General features: G+C 37.3%; 1 protein-coding gene and 2 long non-coding RNA genes across 3 annotated transcripts; 2 read left to right on the plus strand and 1 right to left on the minus strand.

Annotated features, from left to right (window-relative positions):
* Positions 1-3,484: 3,484 nt before the first annotated feature.
* Positions 3,485-15,433, plus strand: LOC121237652. The gene is made up of 3 exons (XR_005934946.1): positions 3,485-4,014; positions 5,248-5,396; positions 14,677-15,433. It is a non-coding gene; the product is annotated as an uncharacterized LOC121237652 (long non-coding RNA).
* LOC121237654 lies at positions 7,593-14,675 on the plus strand. The gene is made up of 2 exons (XR_005934948.1): positions 7,593-8,919; positions 14,411-14,675. It is a non-coding gene; the product is annotated as an uncharacterized LOC121237654 (long non-coding RNA).
* On the minus strand, positions 14,582-18,329 carry LOC121237530 (BRASSINOSTEROID INSENSITIVE 1-associated receptor kinase 1). Its single transcript, XM_041134299.1, has 4 exons — positions 17,502-18,329; positions 16,703-16,963; positions 15,694-16,572; positions 14,582-15,376 (listed from the first exon to the last, which is right to left on the minus strand). Exons 1-4 carry the CDS (start codon positions 17,929-17,931, stop codon positions 14,868-14,870), a joined length of 2,079 nt encoding a protein of 692 aa, XP_040990233.1. The 5' UTR covers positions 17,932-18,329; the 3' UTR covers positions 14,582-14,867.
* Between the last annotated feature and the right edge of the window lie 659 nt (positions 18,330-18,988).

Genomic DNA, 18,988 nt, shown 5'->3' on the forward strand with positions numbered 1-18,988 from the left:
CTATATTTTAAATGATGGGCATCTTTATCATATAATTTATAAAAATAATATTATAGATACATTCATTTTAAAATATAGTTATATAAAAAGTCTTAAAAATACTTGTGTCTATCGTTAATTTTTTTGTTTTGTTGCTGAACTAGGCCGGTGGACAATAAGTGGCCTCGTTTGTTTTCACATCTCATTTCAACTCATCTCATTTTATTTAATCATTATAATTTTTTCAAATTACCACATAAAATAAAATAAACAAATCAATTTTTTCAAATCACAAAATAAAATAATATGAAAAAAATATATTCTAACAATATTTTTTTTAACTTTTAATTTTCATCTCAACTCATTTTATCTCATATACAAAAAAAAGAGGCTAAGTAACATGAAGGCTAGTGCTTGCGTGTAACACCCCGTATTTTAGTGTATTTTTACTGAATGATTATTTTTGATTGTTCAAAAATTTATCCTCTTATTTTAAAATTGGTTGGATTTTTAGTAAGTTTATTTCTACGATTTTAATTTGGTGAAAATTATTTTTATGTGCTTTCCAAATATTTATTTATTGTTATGCATTTAAATTGCTTTTAATATTTAAATTAATTATTGTGGTATTTAATTATTTCAATTTGACTTTACCATTACGTCTAAATTATTTTATTTAACTTGTGGTTTTAAAATCATCTCCGTTGGATCATTTTTGTGACCCAAGTTATGAGGATTGGACCTCATTTCTTTTCCCTCCATTTTTCTTTCATTTCTTTTCTTTTCTTTCTTTTCTTTTTTCTTCTTTATTTTTCCCCTCCCCCGTGCGCGACACCGCCCGGCCGACCAGCTCCCCCTCCCTCCGGCGACCTCAACCCCCAAATCCCAGCCCCTACCTCGCCGCCGGTAGCCCGCACCCACCCCTCGAAGCCGCGGGCCACTTTCACGCCAGCGCCGCCGTGAGCCAGCGGTGGCCTTCACCGCCCACCCCATTGTGTTCCCCTGCCGCCGGCGACCTCACCCCACCAACCTCACCTCCATTCGCGCCGCCGTTAACCACCAGTAGCCCTTCAAAGCCGCGGCCACCATTCGTTCCAGCGCCGCCGTCGCACCACCATTGGCCACCATCTTCCTACCACTTCATCCCCGACCTCTTAGCAACCCATTGGACCCAACCCCACCTCCGATTCGTCACCGGTGAAGCTTCACCATCTACATTTCCGATTTGGGCATTTTGGTCTTCTACCGTCCATTCCGCCGCCACCCACGGCAAACCACCACCACCATTGGCTTCACCGACCTCCCTAGACCCTACCCTATCAATCTTGGGTCTTCGTTTGCCTCCGTTTGAAAGTTGGTATTTGTGACCCACGGCCACAGTGTATTTTACACTGTGGTGTTGCTCAAACGTCGCATTTTTTCAACTTCGTGATCCTTCGGAAATTGTTATATTGCACTGTAAGTATTTTCCTTAAAGAACTTTCGCGATTTAAATATATTTTTACACTAACACATATTATCTGTGAATTGGTTTGTTTTGCCGGACTGAGTTCGAGGAGTTTCGGAGGTCGGATGGATTGTGGACGGAGTTGTGTGTTTGTTTGCATTGTGAATTGTGGTTGTTGGTTGTTGGTTGTGGCTTGTTCATGTACATCGCATATTGCATGCATGATCATGTTTGTAAAGAAAACTGGGTTTTCGCATGATTGCATACATGTTCATGTATTTATTGGAATTGGATTCTCATGTGAGTAAAAGGAAAAGAGACTGTAGGGATGGTGGTAAGCAGGGATGGTGGTTGTGTCCCGCCTGTGATTCCCGCCTACAGTGCTCTGTTAAGTATTCATTGTGTGTAAAAGAACTGTAGGGATGGTGGTAAGTAGGGATGGTGGTAGAGTCCCGCCTGCGATTCCCGCCTACGGTGCACGCGATAGGGATGGTGGTAAGCAGGGATGGTGGTTGTGTCCCGCCTGTGATTCCCGCCTACGGTGCACGCGGTAGGGATGGTGGTAAGCAAGGACGGTGGTAGAGTCTCGCCTACGATTCCCGCCTACAGTGTCCGATAAATGGGTTGTTTGTGTGAATCATTTTATGGGAAAATGTTTTACGGATATTTTGGGCCAAAATGAGATTTTTGGTGTGTGTTAGAAATAATCATTTTTCTGGGAAAAAATGGTATTTTATGGCTAAATGTATTTTGCTATATTGTTGGTTGCATTAATGTATTTTTATCCCGAGAGTTGTTTGGTTTATACTTACCTGTGGTACCATTTTATGGTATCGCAGATTTTGATGCAGATGATGATGACGAGCCTTAGCTTGGCTCCGTTGGAGGAGTGATCTGGGATTGCTCCTGTTTAGTGAGTTATGTTTTTATCAATTTATGTATTTACCTTTTGTATTATATTTGGGATGACTGTATAATTTTTAAAGATAAATTGTGTTAAATATTTGTATTTAAATTTCTGGTACTTAGTTGACTTATTTATATTATCCGCTGCGACTTTTATTGTGCACCTTTGCATGTTGCACACACACTTGAGCACATTTCGTTGGGATGCGTGACCGTGTTGTCACCATCCTGGCGTCTCGATCCCTGTGTATTTATATAAGGGGGATTGGGGGCGCCACATTGCGCGTAGGCGTTGCCTATACAGCGAAGGCCATTTTTGTTTGTACGTGAGCTGGGTGCTCGTGCCGTCAGGACTCGAGATGTCGATGCTTGCAGTGGGCGTGACGTCTGGGGCCACACCGACGCTTGTGGTTCTGTAGTTTAGTTGTTAGTTAGTAGTTGTTTAGTATTCAATAAAATAGAAATAGGCTAATGGATTTAGTGTCCATAAAAATGCCCCATACTTTTCCTCCTTGGGAGGATAAAGGAGGCCTTCAAATTCTGTTTTACAGAGTGCTTTCTCTGTTAGAAGAGAGTTTGTTGAGAAGTTAAAACAATGTCTGCCACAAAGAAATTTGTGTGTAGGAAAGCCCCAGAACTGATGCGTAATTTGGCTTATAGTCTGAAATTTTTTCATATATTAGTAAGTCACAGTTGTAATTTCGGTTCATTAATAAAATGAGTATGTTTTCATAAAAAAAAAAAAAAAAAAAAAAAAATGAAGACATTGTGGCTCAATTCACTCAGCCTTTTGTGGGAAATTGAAAACGAGGAACATGGTCCTCTGTCAACATTCCATCGGTGAGAAGAGTAGATATAAGACGTGGTCCAGCATTCTGGCTATGGTTCGAATCGTTCGATTGCCAGAAGTCTCGGTCACAACTTTCGTCGAACATCTTGTAATCTGAGCCTGACTTCCCATCACATTATAATAACCTTCCTATAATACAAGTGGCAAAGTCTCAGAACCCTTTAACACACGTGTCTCCTGCCCGCCCAACTGACTTCCCATCCCATTATAATAACCTTCCTATAATACACGAGGCAAAGTCTCAGAACCCTTCAGCACACGTGTCTCCCGCCCGCCCAACTTCACTTGCCACCGCCATACGCACCATGACCGTAGCCGGTAGCTCTTTCATTCCCCAAGCTTTCTTCGTCCATCACAGGATGCAGAGAACAACTAACAATGCATTTTTTTCAGATCCTCTCTTGGTTTTCCCAAATCCACTGCGTACAGTTTCATATCAAACCGGTTTTCTCACCTCAAAACTGCCGGACCCCTGGCCTTGATCCTCAAGTTCCGACCCATGGTTCGGCTGGTTTCGAGGCCCCGCCACAGTGAAGTTCCTCCAGGGCTTGCTGACCAATGATGTACGGAGGTTGGATGACTCCTTGGACAAGAGAACCTCGGCCTTGCCCACGCCTAATTTGCCCATCGTGTCTGTTCCTCCCATGTACGCCTCACTCTTGACTCCTTAGGGAAGGTTCCTGTACAACCTGTTCTTGTACAGGCCACCGAGGCCAAATGCCAAGCTCGATAGGAACAGGTCAGAACTCAGGTCTCACTCGGACGAGTCGTTCGAGCTGTTCGTAGATGTGGATGCTACTATTTTGGATGAGCTCTTGGAGACCTTCGGGAAGTGAGTTTTCAATCGAATAATCTCTTATGCTATTTTCGCTATTTTTCAAGTAGATTTTGTTAATTGTTGCGTTGGGAATGGAATGCTTTTGATGATTTTGTAATTCTGTTGTATTCATAGTAATGTTTTGAATACCGTACCGGATGTCGTACCGGTCAAGGCACTGAAATGAAATATTTCGATATCGGTACCGTTTCGTGTACCGTTTCGAAATAGTCGATATATAAATAAATTATATATATAAATATATGTATATAAATTATATTTTAAAATAATAGTCTATATATGAATAAATTATATATAAATACATATATATAAATTATAAATAGCCTAATCTGAATTGGGGATCAAAAAATAAGTTTATAGTGTGAAAAAATGAAAAAAAAAAATTAAGACCGAAATATCGACCGGTACAGCCGATATTTAGACCGATACGAAATATATATAGTACTTGACAACCTGTACCGGCCCAGTGGTCGGTACGGCAAATACCGACTGTACCGGCCGGTACGGTATGATATTAATAACAATGATTCATAGTGTTGTCCTTTTTTTTTGGCTGAATTTATGATTGGTTTATTGTTTTAAATTGTATGGTAGATTAGGAAGATCAGAGGCTTACTTAGATTACTGTTGAATCTACGAACCTCAGCTGCTTATTTTGTCTTTGAACTAGAATGAGTTTCGCTTTTTTCCAAAAAGTTGACTCAAGTACAAGACTGTTGCTTATGCCGTGAAATTGTGAATAAGATCCGTTTGGATAGTTGAGATAGTGAGATGAAATGAGATAATTTTAAATAAAAGTTAGAAGTTGAATAAAATATTTTTAAAATATTATTTTTTAATATTATTATTATTTTAAAATTTAAAAAAGTTGAATTATTTATTATATTTTATATGAGAATTTAAGAAATTTATAATGATGAGATGAGATGAAACCGTTTCTATATACAAATAATAATAGATTAGTCTAACAATATGTTTCAGGGGTGAAGATAAGCATTTAATTTGGACATGTATGGTATTTAGGTAGAGTTTAACTATAAAACAAGTTACACAAAAAACATGGTGTATAGGAAATTTTTTAATATTAACAAACTCATTATAATATTATGCAAGTATTTAGATTCTTTTGACGTTATTATTATTCATATATTATGTCATTTTATTTACTTGTATTATAAATTTTATGCTATATATTAACATTTGTTTCTTTTTTATTTTTAATTGCAGTAAACATGCAGACCATATCTACATCTATTAGGGACATCACTCCAGCCACCAAAAATTAAAAAATCAAAATGATTGTCGCGGAAAAGTTGCCAAAACGAGTGGCAAAAAATTCACCAGGATATCAAAATTTGATATTGGTAGACGTTGAGGTATTAAAATATTCTTCTTTATTATTAATACTATCTTGTTTATCATTTAAAATTAAATAAATACCTTTATCTTAATCTTTTTACAAGGAAATCACATGATGTTTGGCAGGGACATCGATTTACGTAATCATACACTACACGTCTATCAATCTTACTACATCAGCAATGTCTTTGTGAAGCAACTAGATCCAACGCATCAAAGAGAAGTGTATGAGTACCAATGGATATTCAACTCGAGAACCATCATTGAGGATATCGAAGATGAGGAAACAACGCTCAAACCTCTAGAATACAATATTATCCCTTTAAACGAACTTGACGTGTACAAAGACACAAACGTAGGTAACTACTATATAAATATATCGATGTTTTTATATAATTATCTTTCTTTACAAACAAAAAACAATTTCATAAATTAGATATTTTGACAGTTATATTTCATATGAACCCGCCAAAAGAAGTGAACAACAGCTAGGGGAAAACATTAGTCCAAGACATATACATTATTGATTCAAGATATGAACATATATCTATTTACATTTATCAAGTTTTTAATTTAATATCTTATAATACTCTTGTTATTAGAAATTTAATTCTGTTTATAATTTTGATAGCCTAAAATTGCTGCATTTAACGATGTGGAATCGATTCGCTCACGACAAAAGCCAAGAAATTCTAACATTATTCTGGCAAAACCAATCATTCTGGGAACATGAATCTAATTTCTTCTTATAATGGTAGTTCCTGTTAGAATTAACATTCTCATCAATCATCCATTGTATATTTGTATATTTATTCGTACATATTTATAATGTTGGCCTATCTTTGTCATCAAGACCAACGGGTGTCTTCACCATCGAGCGTCTTCTTCCATTTGTTATTGTATTGCGTACATGGTAAACAACTTATCTAAAAGACTTTATTCCATTTCTCATTTAAATAGAATATAAATTTTATATTGATTTTTTATAATATACTACCGTATATGTCCTACATCTATTATCTCTTGTTTTAATACTTTACTTTAATTATTAATCCAAATTCTTAGGATAACACAAAATAATGGATTACTCGAAGAAATAATTGGAAACAATTCCGATACACCAAGTAGATCGATTTCAAGCAATTTTGTCGATCCAATAATACAGATCTCTGAAATTGTAGAAATCGTAAGATCTGTACCACCAATGATGGTAAAATTTTATTGTTTAAAATCATCTCTCTTATTTTTGTTTAAAATTATTTTACTTCTACATTTAAATAATAATTAGTTCCATAAATATTTATTCTTGATTAGTATGTGATGCACTTAACTGTTCCATTTTAATGCAGTGACCAACATTTTTGGTTAGAGGAAGATTTTCAATGGTTGATTTACATCAAACATTCTACTACATGTCCTGCAGAAATTGTAACAAAGCAACTGGATATGAACATGATGAGAACTTCTTTTGTTACAATTACAAAAATATGAAGATCTCACAACCAAGGTAATCATTTCTTGTGGTATTCTAAAATTATAAATTTCTACATTATAATTAAAACATATTAACTGTTAACATTAAGAAATAATAATTTGTTCATTAATTTTAGATGTCGAGTGTATCTAGAAGCATATAACGATAGCGCATCAACAACAGTAGTTGTTTTTGGATCCACAATAGATTAGTTCATACGATGGATTATGTAGAACATAGAGGTCAAGTAAAATATATACTCCTAAATGCGTTTGAAAAATTTAATACATTACCTCTTTATATGTTTTCATTATTACTGGAGCACCTCCCATATGTGAAGCATATTGCAAACCAAATTCGAGAAAAAGAATGGATAATACTCTTAGGCGTACAATGCACAAATTAACGAATACAGCCAATTGCATCAGAATAAACTTAATGTTCCGTTTGTTAATAACGTCCTCAAAACAATAAACAGACAGAGTATTACTCAATCATCAAAAGTTATAAAGAAAAAATTTCAAACATTTATGTTATTGTTTCGGGGACGTTATTAACAGACAAAACATTAATTTTATTTTGGCGCAATTGTATGTATTCATTGATTTGTGCATTGTACGCCTAAGAGTATTATCCATTATTTTTCTCAAATTTGGTTTGTAATAGTCTCCACATATGGGAGGTGCTCCTGTAATGATGAAAACATATAAAGAGGTAATGTATTAAATTTTTCTAGGAGTATAGATTTTACCTGACCACTATGTTCTACAAGATCCATTGTTGTACAATTTATGATTTGTTTCGCTGTGGATCCAAAAGCAACTACTGTTGTTGATGCGCTATCATCATATGCTTCTAGATACGCTCAACATCTAAAATTAATGAACAAATTATTATTTCTTAATGTTAACAGTTAATATGTTTTAATTATAATGTAAAAATTTGTAATTTTAGAATATCACAAGAAATGATTACCTGTGTTGTGAGATCATCATATTTTTGCAACTATAACAAATGAAGTTCTCGTCCTTTTCGTATCTAGTTGCTTTATTACAATTTCTGCAGGACATGTAGTAGAATGGTTGATGTAAATCAACCATTGAAAATCTTCCTTTAACCAAAAATGTTGGCCACTGCGTTAAAATGGAGTAGTTAAGTGCATCACATACTAATAAAAAATAGATATTTATGGAAATAATTATTATTTAAATATAGAAGTAAAATAATTTTTAAACAGAAATAAGAGATATGATTTTAAACAATAAAATTTATGACAGTTTCTACAATTTCAGAGATATTTATTATTGGGTCAACAGAGCTGCTTGAAACTGATCCACTTGGTGTATCGAAATTGTTTCCAATTATTTCTTCGAGTAATCCATCATTTTGTGTTGCCCTAAGAGTTTGGATTGATAATTAAAGTGAAGTATTAAAATACGAGATAATACATGTTGGATATATATGGTAGTATATTATAAAAAACCAATATAAAATTTATATTCTATTTAAATGAGAAATGGAATAAAGTTTTTTAGATAAGTTGTTTACCATGTACGCAATGCAACAACAGATGGAAGAAGAGGCTCGATGGTGAAGACACTCGTCAGTCTTGATGACAAAGATAGACCTACATTATAAATATGTACGAATAAATATACAAATATACAATGGATAATTGATAAGAATATTAATTCTAACGGGAACTACCATTATAAGAAGAAACTCTGATTCGTATTTCCAAAATGATTGATTTTGCTAAAATAAGGTTAAAAATTTCTTGGCATTCATCGTGAGCGAATCGATTCCACATCGTTAAACGCAACAGTTTTAGGCTATCAAAATTATAAGCAGAATTAAATTTCTAATAATAAGAGTATTATAAGATATTAAATTAAAAACTTGATAAATGTAAGCGGAAAAGCTTACCTCTTTTACACTCAATCAATCCTAAGAACTGTCTTGGCGATTATACTGGCAGTGAATGTTCCCTTAACTGCTGAAACTCAGTTCATAATTTTTTGTTTGTGAGAAATAGAATGAGGTCATTCAAATTGTTGTAACTAGATGTAATGGCTCTCTCTTTTTAGAATAGTTTATGGAAGACTTTGTTGTGGGTGAGTTTATGAAGAAGCAGTGGTTGCAGCAGGAAGTATGGGGCTTAACGGCTATTTGAAAGTTAACAGTTATTTGAAAAGTGAAACGGTGCGTTGCGTTTAAGTCTGAAGAAAGAAACGGCTACTTGAAGCGGTGCGTTGCGTTTAATGATATGGGGCGTTTTGGCAAATGAAGATAGCCGTTGTTCTTAGTGATTAGTTGAATTAAAACAGTTGCGTTTTACTGTGTAGCTTTAGTATAAATAACAAACTCTTGTAAATGGGAAGAGACTGGAAAAATAAACTACGAAGTAAATTTTCATTGTTGTAAGAAGTTTAGAGATTACTCGAAAATCTCTCGCAAGAAATCAAAAGTAGATTTCTTGGTTTGATCTTGTGTTCTTTTTGTTTTTCAGTTTCATTGCCTTATTGTTCTTGTTCCTGCACGTTATTGGGTTCTTAAATCAGAAAGACTATTATAAGTGGTATCAGCTGGGTCGTCCTCTCATGGCGGATAATACAAAGGCAACAACGGCGGCAGCAATGAAGGCACAACAAGAAGACATGCTTAAGCAACTTGAGGAACATCATCGTGCAATTTCTGGAATTACAGGCAGGTTAGACCAATTAACAGATATGTTGCAATCTTTAATTGAAACTCACCAACGAAACTCTGGTTCCTTGGGGGTGTGAATCCTGAAGAAGGAACCTATGGTATGCCTATAAATTTTAATGATAAGGGTTCTTTGTCTCGGGGAGTCAGATTGGACTTCCCTCACTTTGAGGGAACCAATCCTTCTGCTTGGGTGTTTAAAGCAACCCAATATTTTGAGTTCCACCAGATTTTTTTAAATCAGAGGCTTGTTATGGCCTCTTATCACATGGAGGGTGAGGCTCTCGTGTGGTATCAAGATGCTATGGATGGAGGCATTTTCAATAGTTGGGATTCATTTGTAAAGGCCCTCCTGGTCAGGTTTGGGCCTACAACTTATGATGATCCCATGGAAATTTTGACTCGTCTTAAGCAAACTTCCACTGTGGCCAGTTACAAGGCACAGTTTGAATCTTTATCCAATAGGATTAAGGGACTGTTAGATAGGCTCAAATTAAGCTGTTTTATGAGTCGATTGAAGGATGAGATTCGATTGCCTATTCGAATGCTCAATCCTATCAATTTGAATGCAGCCTTTGGTCTTGCAAAGATTCAAGAAGAGTACTTATGGGCTTGTAGGAAATCTTGGAAAAATAATAGGTTGGGTGGAGGCAAGATTCAGCAAAACAAGAGTGTGGATAGTGCCATAATGCAAAGAAGTCCTATACCAGTCAAAAAAGTTTTCTCTTCTCAGATGGATGAGAAAATGAGGAAGGGACTTTGCTGTCATTATGATGAGAAGTGGAATCCCACTCATAAATGTAAAAATTTCAATGTTTACCTCTTGCAAGTTGATCAAAGGGTTTCAGACCTCTCTGGGGTAACTGGGGATGAGTTGTGTTTAGGAGATGAGGATGGATATGCAGTAGTTCAAGAGGAAGGGGAGGAAGGTGTTGAGGTGTCTATTAATGCCATCTCAAGTTGTTCTACCAGCAATGCAATGAGATTGCATGGGAGAATTGGTGCCTGTGCTGTTGAAATTTTAGTGGACTTGGGAAGTACTCATAACTTCTTGGATCCACTAGTGGTTCAAAAGGCTGAATTGAGGATTGAAAGGGATTCAAGCTTGTAGGTAAGGGTTGCTGATGGGACCAAAATACTGAGTCAAGGTAAAGGTGAAGAAGTAGTCAGGATACAAGGGTCTAAATTTTCTGTTCCTTTTCATGTGCTATCACTAGGGGCTGTGACATTGTTTTGGGTGTGCAATGGCTCAAAACTCTGGGGTCTATTCACTGGGACTTTACTAAGATGTCCATGAGTTTCAGGTTAGGAAGGGAAGATGTAGTGTTGCAGGGAATTAGTACTGGCACTGTTGATGTGCTGATGGGAGACAAATAGCTTAAACCTGATTTTGTAAATGGTCAAGGGTGGTTCTTACAACTAGTGGGGGTAGATCAAGAGGTGGCACCTGAGTCCACTCCTAAGATCATTACTAAGTTACTCGATGCATACCCAAGGGTTTTTTCTAAACCAGTGGGTTTACCACCTAATAGGGCTTTTAACCATCCTATTAATCTTAAAGAAGGGGCAAACCTTGTTTCTGTTAGGCCATATAGATATCCCCATTACCAGAAGGCAGAAATTGAAAAGATTGTTCAAGAATTGTTGGCTTCTAGGGTGGTGAGACCCAGCCAAAGTTCTTTTTCATCACCTATTTTACTAGTAAAAAAAGCTGATGGTACTTGGAGGTTGTGCATTGATTCTCGTGCACTTAATCAAGTAACTATTAAAGATAAATTTCCAATACTTGTCATTGATGAGTTGTTAGATGAACTCTTTGGTGCACGTGTTTTCTAAGTTGGATTTGAGCCTGGGTATCACCAAATCAGAGTGAGAGAGCAAGACATTCCCAAAACAAATTTTAGAACTCATGAGAGGCACTATGAGTTCTTGGTAATGCCCTTTGGGCTTACCAATGCACCAGCAACTTTCCAAGGGCTGATGAATGACATATTCAAGCCCTTCTTGAGGAGATTTGTATTAGTTTTCTTCGATGACATACTGGTCTATAGCAGAAATATAAAAGAGCATGTTCATCATTTGAAATATGTTTTGCAAGTATTAGAGCAACACACTTTATATGCTAAGATGTCAAAGTGTAAATTTGGGGCCTCTGAAATCGAATACTTGGGCCATATCATCGCAGGTAAGGGGGTACAAGTTGATCCTTCTAAGACTTTAGCCATGGTGCAGTGGCCTAGTCCCAAAACTTTGAAATCCTTAAGAGGATTTTTGGGCCTTACAGGCTACTACAGAAAATTCATAAGACATTATGGATCCATTGCAGCCCATTGACCTCCTTGTTAAAAAAGAACTCATTTCATTGGGATGAAACAACTGCAGTTGCCTTTGAAGCTTTGAAAAAAGCTGTCAGCAATCCTCCAGTTTTAAATTTACCAGATTTTTCCAAAACATTCATTATTGAATGTGATGCTTCAGGCATTGGGATGGGAGCTGTCCTTACGCAAAAGGGCCACCCAATTGCCTTCTACAGCAAGGCCTTAAAAGGTAAAGCCTTATTGTTGTCCACTCATGAGAAAGAGTTGTTAGCTCTTGTCTCTGCAGTGAATCGATAGAGGCCTTACTTGCTTGGCCATACTTTTAAGATAAAGACTGATTAACAGCTTTAAAGTATTTGATTGAGCAAAAAGTAGGGACTGAGGCACAATAAAAATGGATCTCCAATTGGATATGATTTTTACAGTTGTTTATAAGAAGGGCAAGGAAAATGTTGTAGCTGATGCACTTTCTAGAAGAAATGAAGAAGAGTTAGCCGCGGTTGCACTAATATCTTTCCCTACTCCTTTGTGGATAGAGGAACTTAAGAATAGTTACTCTTTGTGTCCCAAAACTTATGAGATTTTATCTAAGTTACAATAAGGGCAAGAGGGGCCTAAACACTATTCTTTGCAGCAAGGGTTATTATTAAGGAAATGAAGATTAGTTATGATACCATCTTCACATTTCCAGGCAAAAATTTTGCAATTCATTCATAATAACCCACAGGTAGGCCATGTAGGCTACCATAAAACTCTTAAAAAGGCTAGGTTGGATTTCTTTTGGGAAGGAATGAGGCGAGATATTAAGAAACTGGTGCAGGAGTGTGAAATCTGTCAAATTAATAAACATGAAAATGTGCAATATCCTGGCTTATTACAGCCATTACCTGTTCCAGATCTTCCTTAGCATGATATCTCTATGGATTTTGTGAAAAGATTACCATCATCCAGTGGCTATTCTGTGGTGTTTGTGGTTATTGACATGTTAACAAAGTTTGCTCATTTCTTTCCTTTATCACATCCTTACACAGCAACAAAGGTTGCACAAGTTTTTTTTTTTTTTTTTTTTTAAACTCCATGGATTGCCTAAATCTATAGTCTCAGATAAAGATCCAGTTTTTATCAACTCATTTTGGAGGCAATTATTTCTTTTGCAGCTTACTTCATTGGATTTTAGCTCAACTTACCATCTACAATCAGATGGACAAACTGAGGCATTGAATAAAAGCTTGGAAACTTATCTGAGATGCTATGCTGGACAGAAGCCTAAAGAATGGTCTGCCTGGTTGTCAATGGCTGAGTGGTGTTATAACATTACAACTCACTCTACTACAACTATTACTCCATTTGAAGCTCTTTATGGATATTCCCCACCTAAGTTGCTGTCTTATGTGCCTAGTACTACCCGTAATCAAGCTGTGGATTTTCAGTTGAAGTCTAGAGAGGAGATTTTATCCTTGTTGGGGGAAAACATTCATAAGGCTCAACAAATAATGAAGTTCTATGCTGACAAGAGAAGATCTGAGAGAAGTTTTGAAGTTGGTGATTGGGTGTTTTTGAGATTACAGCCCTACAGAAAAAAATCAGTTTCTTTGAGGCATAATATGAAACTTGCTCCTCACTTTTATGGACCTTTTCAGGTTTTGGAAAAGATAGGATCTGTTGCTTATAAGTTACAGTTGCCATCTTCTTCTTCCATACATCCTGTGTTCCATGTGTCATGTTTAAAAAAGAAACTTGGTCAAGGCATTGCTCCATTGCCAACTCTTCCTCCAACTGATGCAGTTGGACAGATTCAACCAGAGCCTGAATTAATTTTAGAGAAGAGAATGAAGAAACAAGGTAATCAGTTTATTACCGAGGTCCTTACCAAGTGGTTGGGGGCTCCTGTTGAGGACAGTTCATGGGAATCTTTATGGAACCTGAGAAGGCTTTATCCACACCTAGTGGGTAAAGTTCTCTAAAAGATTTTTTTTTATATAATGTCTTGCGGACAAGAGTCTTAAGGGAGGGGGAATGTAATGGCTCTCTCTTTTTAGAATAGTTTATGGAAGACTTTGTTGCGGGTGAGTTTCTAAAGAAGCAGTGGTTGCAGTAGGAAGTATGGGGCTTAACGACTATTTGAAAGTTAACAGTTATTTGAAAAGTGAAATGGTGCATTGCGTTTAAGTCTGAAGAAAGAAACGGCTACTTGAAGCGGTGCGTTGCGTTTAATGATACGGGGCATTTTGGCAAATGAAGATAGCCGTTGTTCTTAGTGATTAGTTGAATTAAAACGGCTGCATTTTACTATGTAACCTTAGTATAAATAACAGACTCTTGTAAATGGGAAGGGACTGGAAAAATAAACCACGAAGTGAATTTTCATTGTTGTAAGGAGTTTAGAGATTACTCGAAAATCTCTCTCAAGAAATCAAAAAGTAGATTTCTTGGTTTGATCTTGTGTTCTTTTTGTTTTTCAGTTTTATTGCCTTATTGTTCTTGTTCCTGCACGTTACTGGGTTCTTAAATCAGAAAGACCATTACACGAGAGAACTAAGGCTGGCGTGCGTCAATAGACCTGGTCAAACAACCACACACTCACAGAAAAGCTTGATGAATCTCTTCGAAGTTACATGGCTGGTTGCTGAATTGCTGTTACTAGAGTCTTCTAACGTAAATTAACGCATGAAAAATTTAGCAGTTAGCAGCGCTAAAGTGGATGTTGGCTAGTGATTGCAAATGCATCTCTTGAATGTATGATACTCTATATTCTGAAATGGAACAAATAATCAATGTGTTTCTGACTGATTGTCACAGATATTGCTTTTCACAAAGCTAGAAATATATTATTACAAGTAATCAGAGGGGACCCATTTCCAAAAATATCCATCCCTCCCCCAACCAATTTGCAGAAGACCTCCTCAAAAGGGACATTGCAGACCGATATCTTCAACAACAGTTTGCAGACTAGTGAGGCTTTAGCATTAGATCATTGTCATCAGAAACACTCAAGAAATAGACACGAAAGTAGTTCTATCAAGAACTGTGACTAGCTGGCTTAGGTCCTGAATTACAGCCTCTATGTTTGGCCTGTGGTTGGGAAGCTCGTGGGTGCACATCAGTGCAATTTCTGCCAGTTTAGCTGCCTCGGATTCAGGGTATTTGCCTTTCAGACTTGTGTCAACGAAATCTTGAAATCTACAAGATTCAGCTGCCAATTGCATTGAGTTGGTGAGTTTCCGCTTCCCGGATAGAACTTGGAGGATGATTACTCCAAATGCATATATGTCACTCTTCTCAGTAAAACGGCCAGTCGTAATGTACTCAGGAGCCATGTATCCCATTGCAGCACTGATTTTAAGAGTTGAGAAGACAACATCATCAGCTAGAAGCTTAGGAAGGCCGGAATCCGAAATCAATGGATTGAACTGCTGGTCAATGAGAATCTTCTCAACCGAAATGTTTTGGTGAATTACAACTGACTTGTTTTCACTGCTGCTGTGTAAATACCCAATACCTGGTTGGAAAAGCACAATTAATATGGAAATAAACTAACTTTACACTTTAAGCTTTAGTAATCCTGTGTAAGATATGGTGTTAAAGCATGTGCGTTGATAGAATTCTCCTAAACAACTTATTTGAGTATTTGACTCACACTACCCTTGTAGCTGTAGCATCACTGAGTGATGCACAAGTCATGACTATACGTGGGAACGCTGAGAGCGAGCCACACAACATATCCATCCATCATCATGCCCATACAATGCTGCAGCCTTGCAAGAGATTCGAGAAAATGACACTAAATAAAATAAAGAATGAATAGAAAGTACTGACCTTTTGCAATTCCACTAATGACAGAAACCCTCTTGGACCAGTCGAGCTCTATGCTGCTTCCATCATCTAAATCAAGATATCGGTACAGGTTTCCATTTGGAGCAAAATCATATATGAGAAAACATTCACCCCTGCTCCTTGAGCAACAGAAACCTCTCAACCTAGCAAGGTTTTCATGCCTCAGTGAGGCCAACAACTTCAAACCCTTCATGAATTCAGCTTCATCAGACTTACAGCTGGTCACATTAATGACCCTAATAGCTACAAGAGAACCATCTCTTAGAGCTCCTTTGTACACAGCCGAGAAGTTGCTCTTTCCCAATAAATTTGCCTCAGAAAAATACTGGGTTGCAGACTCAACCTCTTCTATGTTGAACGTAAAGTAGCTTGGACAATCTGGAGGAGATCCAGTTCCATTTCGACCATCAGCCAAAGGGCCCCATCCGTTGGAGTACTCAAGACTTACGAGTGGAGAGGCATTTTTTCTATAGAATTCCTTGGGCTGCTCAGTGCTAAGTCGATCGTCACAAGAATCAGATGTAGTTCCAATCTTTTGTTTCTGCCGGCGGTACCGAATAATGGTGAGAAATACAGCCCCTGTCAAAGAGACGGTGACTGCAATAACCCCTGTAATAATTGCAGCCTGTGGTAGTCTTGTTGCCTTTGAGCAATGAGTTTGGTTGCAGTGAGCATGGAAATTTGCGGACTGTGGATTGGCTAGTGGAACAGTATTATTTGTGATTGATCCAGGAGGTTCAAGTTGATCAACATTCACTTTATCATTATCAAATTCTGAGCAGACGCTCACTGCAGGAAACCCAGCTCCACATAAACTTGGATTGTTCCCATACTGGAATCCTTCATTTAAACTTCTGAAAGCTTCGTTTTCATTTATAAAAAAATATAATCAGTACAGATCAATTCACAACAAAAACCACCAAAAAAGAAACCAAAAGTGTGTCAAAATGAGAAGTTTTTGTGTAAATAATCAAGGATGGAAGGGACATACCGGTAGGGAGAAATCCAGAGAGAGAATTGTTTCGCACATCAAGAACTTCCAACTCTGGAATATCAGCCAGTCTTGCTGGAATTCTACCAGAGAAGCCATTAAAGCTCAAATCAAGCCTTCTTAGCATCCTCAAGTTCCCTAAGGCTGCCGGGATTTCACCCATTAGTCTGTTGTATTGCAGGGCAAGAACACTTAGCCTCTTCAAGGAACCCATCTGTGAAGGAATGGTTCCAGTCAGCTGGTTACAACATAGCTGCAGAACTACGAAAAAAAAGTGTCAAATTTATCTGGGCTAGAGGACCAAAGTCCAAAATAAAAGCGGGGGCAAGAGAATCGGTGAATTTTAATTCATAGATAACCAACAAATGCACATAACAGGTGACAGTGCACCATGGCCAAATTTCTGTACAACTTGGAACTGGAGCAAACAAACTACACAGAACGCCAAACCAATACCACATTTCATTTTCCTGGAAACGACACAAATAAACTCCGGATATTCAAATTTCATCCGTCTCCTCCATCCCCTAGTTTTCTTAGCAATAAATGTCCTTCAAATATGAAAAAAAGGCGCTAATTTTAAAAAAACTAAGAACTTGGGAATTGCAAGCAAAATTGACGCCCGTATAACATAGATCAAAGCTTACTCGGAGAAAGAAAAGGTTAGAAAAAGAAAATCAATCGCTTAGATTGTGGCATAATAGCAGAACAACAAATGCACAAGAGCACCCAGAAAAGAGAGAAGCCATTAATTCCTGAGCAAAACTAAAACTTTTTTCCCATAAAACAAACCACCAACCTTGAAGATTATCCATGTTCCCTAACTCAGGTGGTATACCACCAGATAGATTATTCTCGTCGAGATAGAGCTCAGTCAGCTCAGTCAGATTGGAGATCTCTGTGGGTATCTCTCCGGACAATTTGTTGTAGTGCAAGTACAACCCCGACAGGCATTTCAGCCGGGCCACAGCTCCAGAGACCTTGCCTGAGAGACCCTTTCCCTGCAAGGAAATGTTAGCCACTTTGCGATGCTCGTTGCACGCCACGCCTTCAAATGAACCGCTACATGGGTCACCCTCACTGGTCCATGACTTCAACAGCTTATTCTCCGGGTCCAGCGAAGACTTCAACTCAAGAAGAGCTCTAAGCTCTGCATTTCCAAGAACAAGTCGTGGAGTAGAAAATGTGAGCAAAAGAATCAGAGAGATGAAAAATTGAAGTAAACCCATTCCGCTTTTGCCTCAAAACTCTCGGTTTCCCCCCGAAATCTTTCCTCTTTATGGCCTATCCTGAGAAACCCATCTTTGTTCTGGTATTCTAATATCTTCCAATTTCCTGTTCTCCCTCTGTAGACAGTGCTTCTTCGTCGCTTTATTTCTCTATCCAGAAATTCTGTACTCTTCTACACATAAGAGTAGAATTCACTACAAACAAAACAACTAATTTACGTTATTAGGATGCGGGCTGTTTCGCATTTGAATTTCTTTGGGGATGAGATAGTGGAAGAAGAAAAGCTGTCAGTGTTTGCCATCACTAGAATGCACTTTAAATCGGTCATTTAGATTGACGAGGATGTGGTGCACGAGCCACAAAAGGTCCTGCTCGACAATGACCTGCTGGCTGCTGCCTTGATTTTAAACCGGTGCTTAACAAATGGGCTCCATTCAATCAATCAATCAAATGGGATTCGTGCCTAAAATAACTGGAAGTTGGAATAACAATAGTTCAAGACATTGCAGATTTTTTTTGTTTCGAGTTAAGAGCTGAAAATTACAAATAAATATATCGAAATTAAAACTGATGCAGCCGACAGCCTTTGAACTTAAATTTGAGAGTATCCCTCGGTAAAGTTGCTCCATTTTTACAAGCTTTTGAAAGTACAGATACATTGATTACATCGTGCTTAGAGATTGGAAATTAACTCAAAGCTTAAGCTAGAAAGTGCCAATCCAAGAATAAAAATCTATTATTTTATCGTAAATTAGGCCGTCCCAATCATTTATTATGATCGATGCTAATGATTTTCGGAATCTCAAAACATGAAATTATTTTACACAACAAATTCTTGGTATATATATTAATTTCCAAATGAAAACAACATAAACGACAGTCTAATAAACTATATAAAGGAAGAATGTGAAGACAGGCTAGCAGCTATGCCTCTATGGTTCACGACATTCTTGATCTATAGCCTGAATAGTCTGCGTCAATGGGTGGGGTGGGAAACCTAACAAGTTTGGCAGAGTTGGCACCCAGTTCCAGACAACACGATACCCTTGACTTTTC

The sequence above is a fragment of the Juglans microcarpa x Juglans regia genome, chromosome 6S, assembly GCF_004785595.1.
Source record: "Juglans microcarpa x Juglans regia isolate MS1-56 chromosome 6S, Jm3101_v1.0, whole genome shotgun sequence".
NCBI classification, from domain to species: domain Eukaryota; kingdom Viridiplantae; phylum Streptophyta; class Magnoliopsida; order Fagales; family Juglandaceae; genus Juglans; species Juglans microcarpa x Juglans regia.

Bases quoted from the DNA above. Each gene is read 5' to 3' on its own strand.
- LOC121237530 (XM_041134299.1), bottom strand. From the start codon at position 17,931: ATGGGTTTACTTCAATTTTTCATCTCTCTGATTCTTTTGCTCACATTT. The intron at 16,573-16,702 runs GTATGTCCCTTC...ATGAAAACGAAG, and splicing joins CTCTGGATTTCTCCCTACCG to CTTTCAGAAGTTTAAATGAA. The intron at 15,377-15,693 runs GTCAGTACTTTC...TTTTCCAACCAG, and splicing joins CATTAGTGGAATTGCAAAAG to GTATTGGGTATTTACACAGC.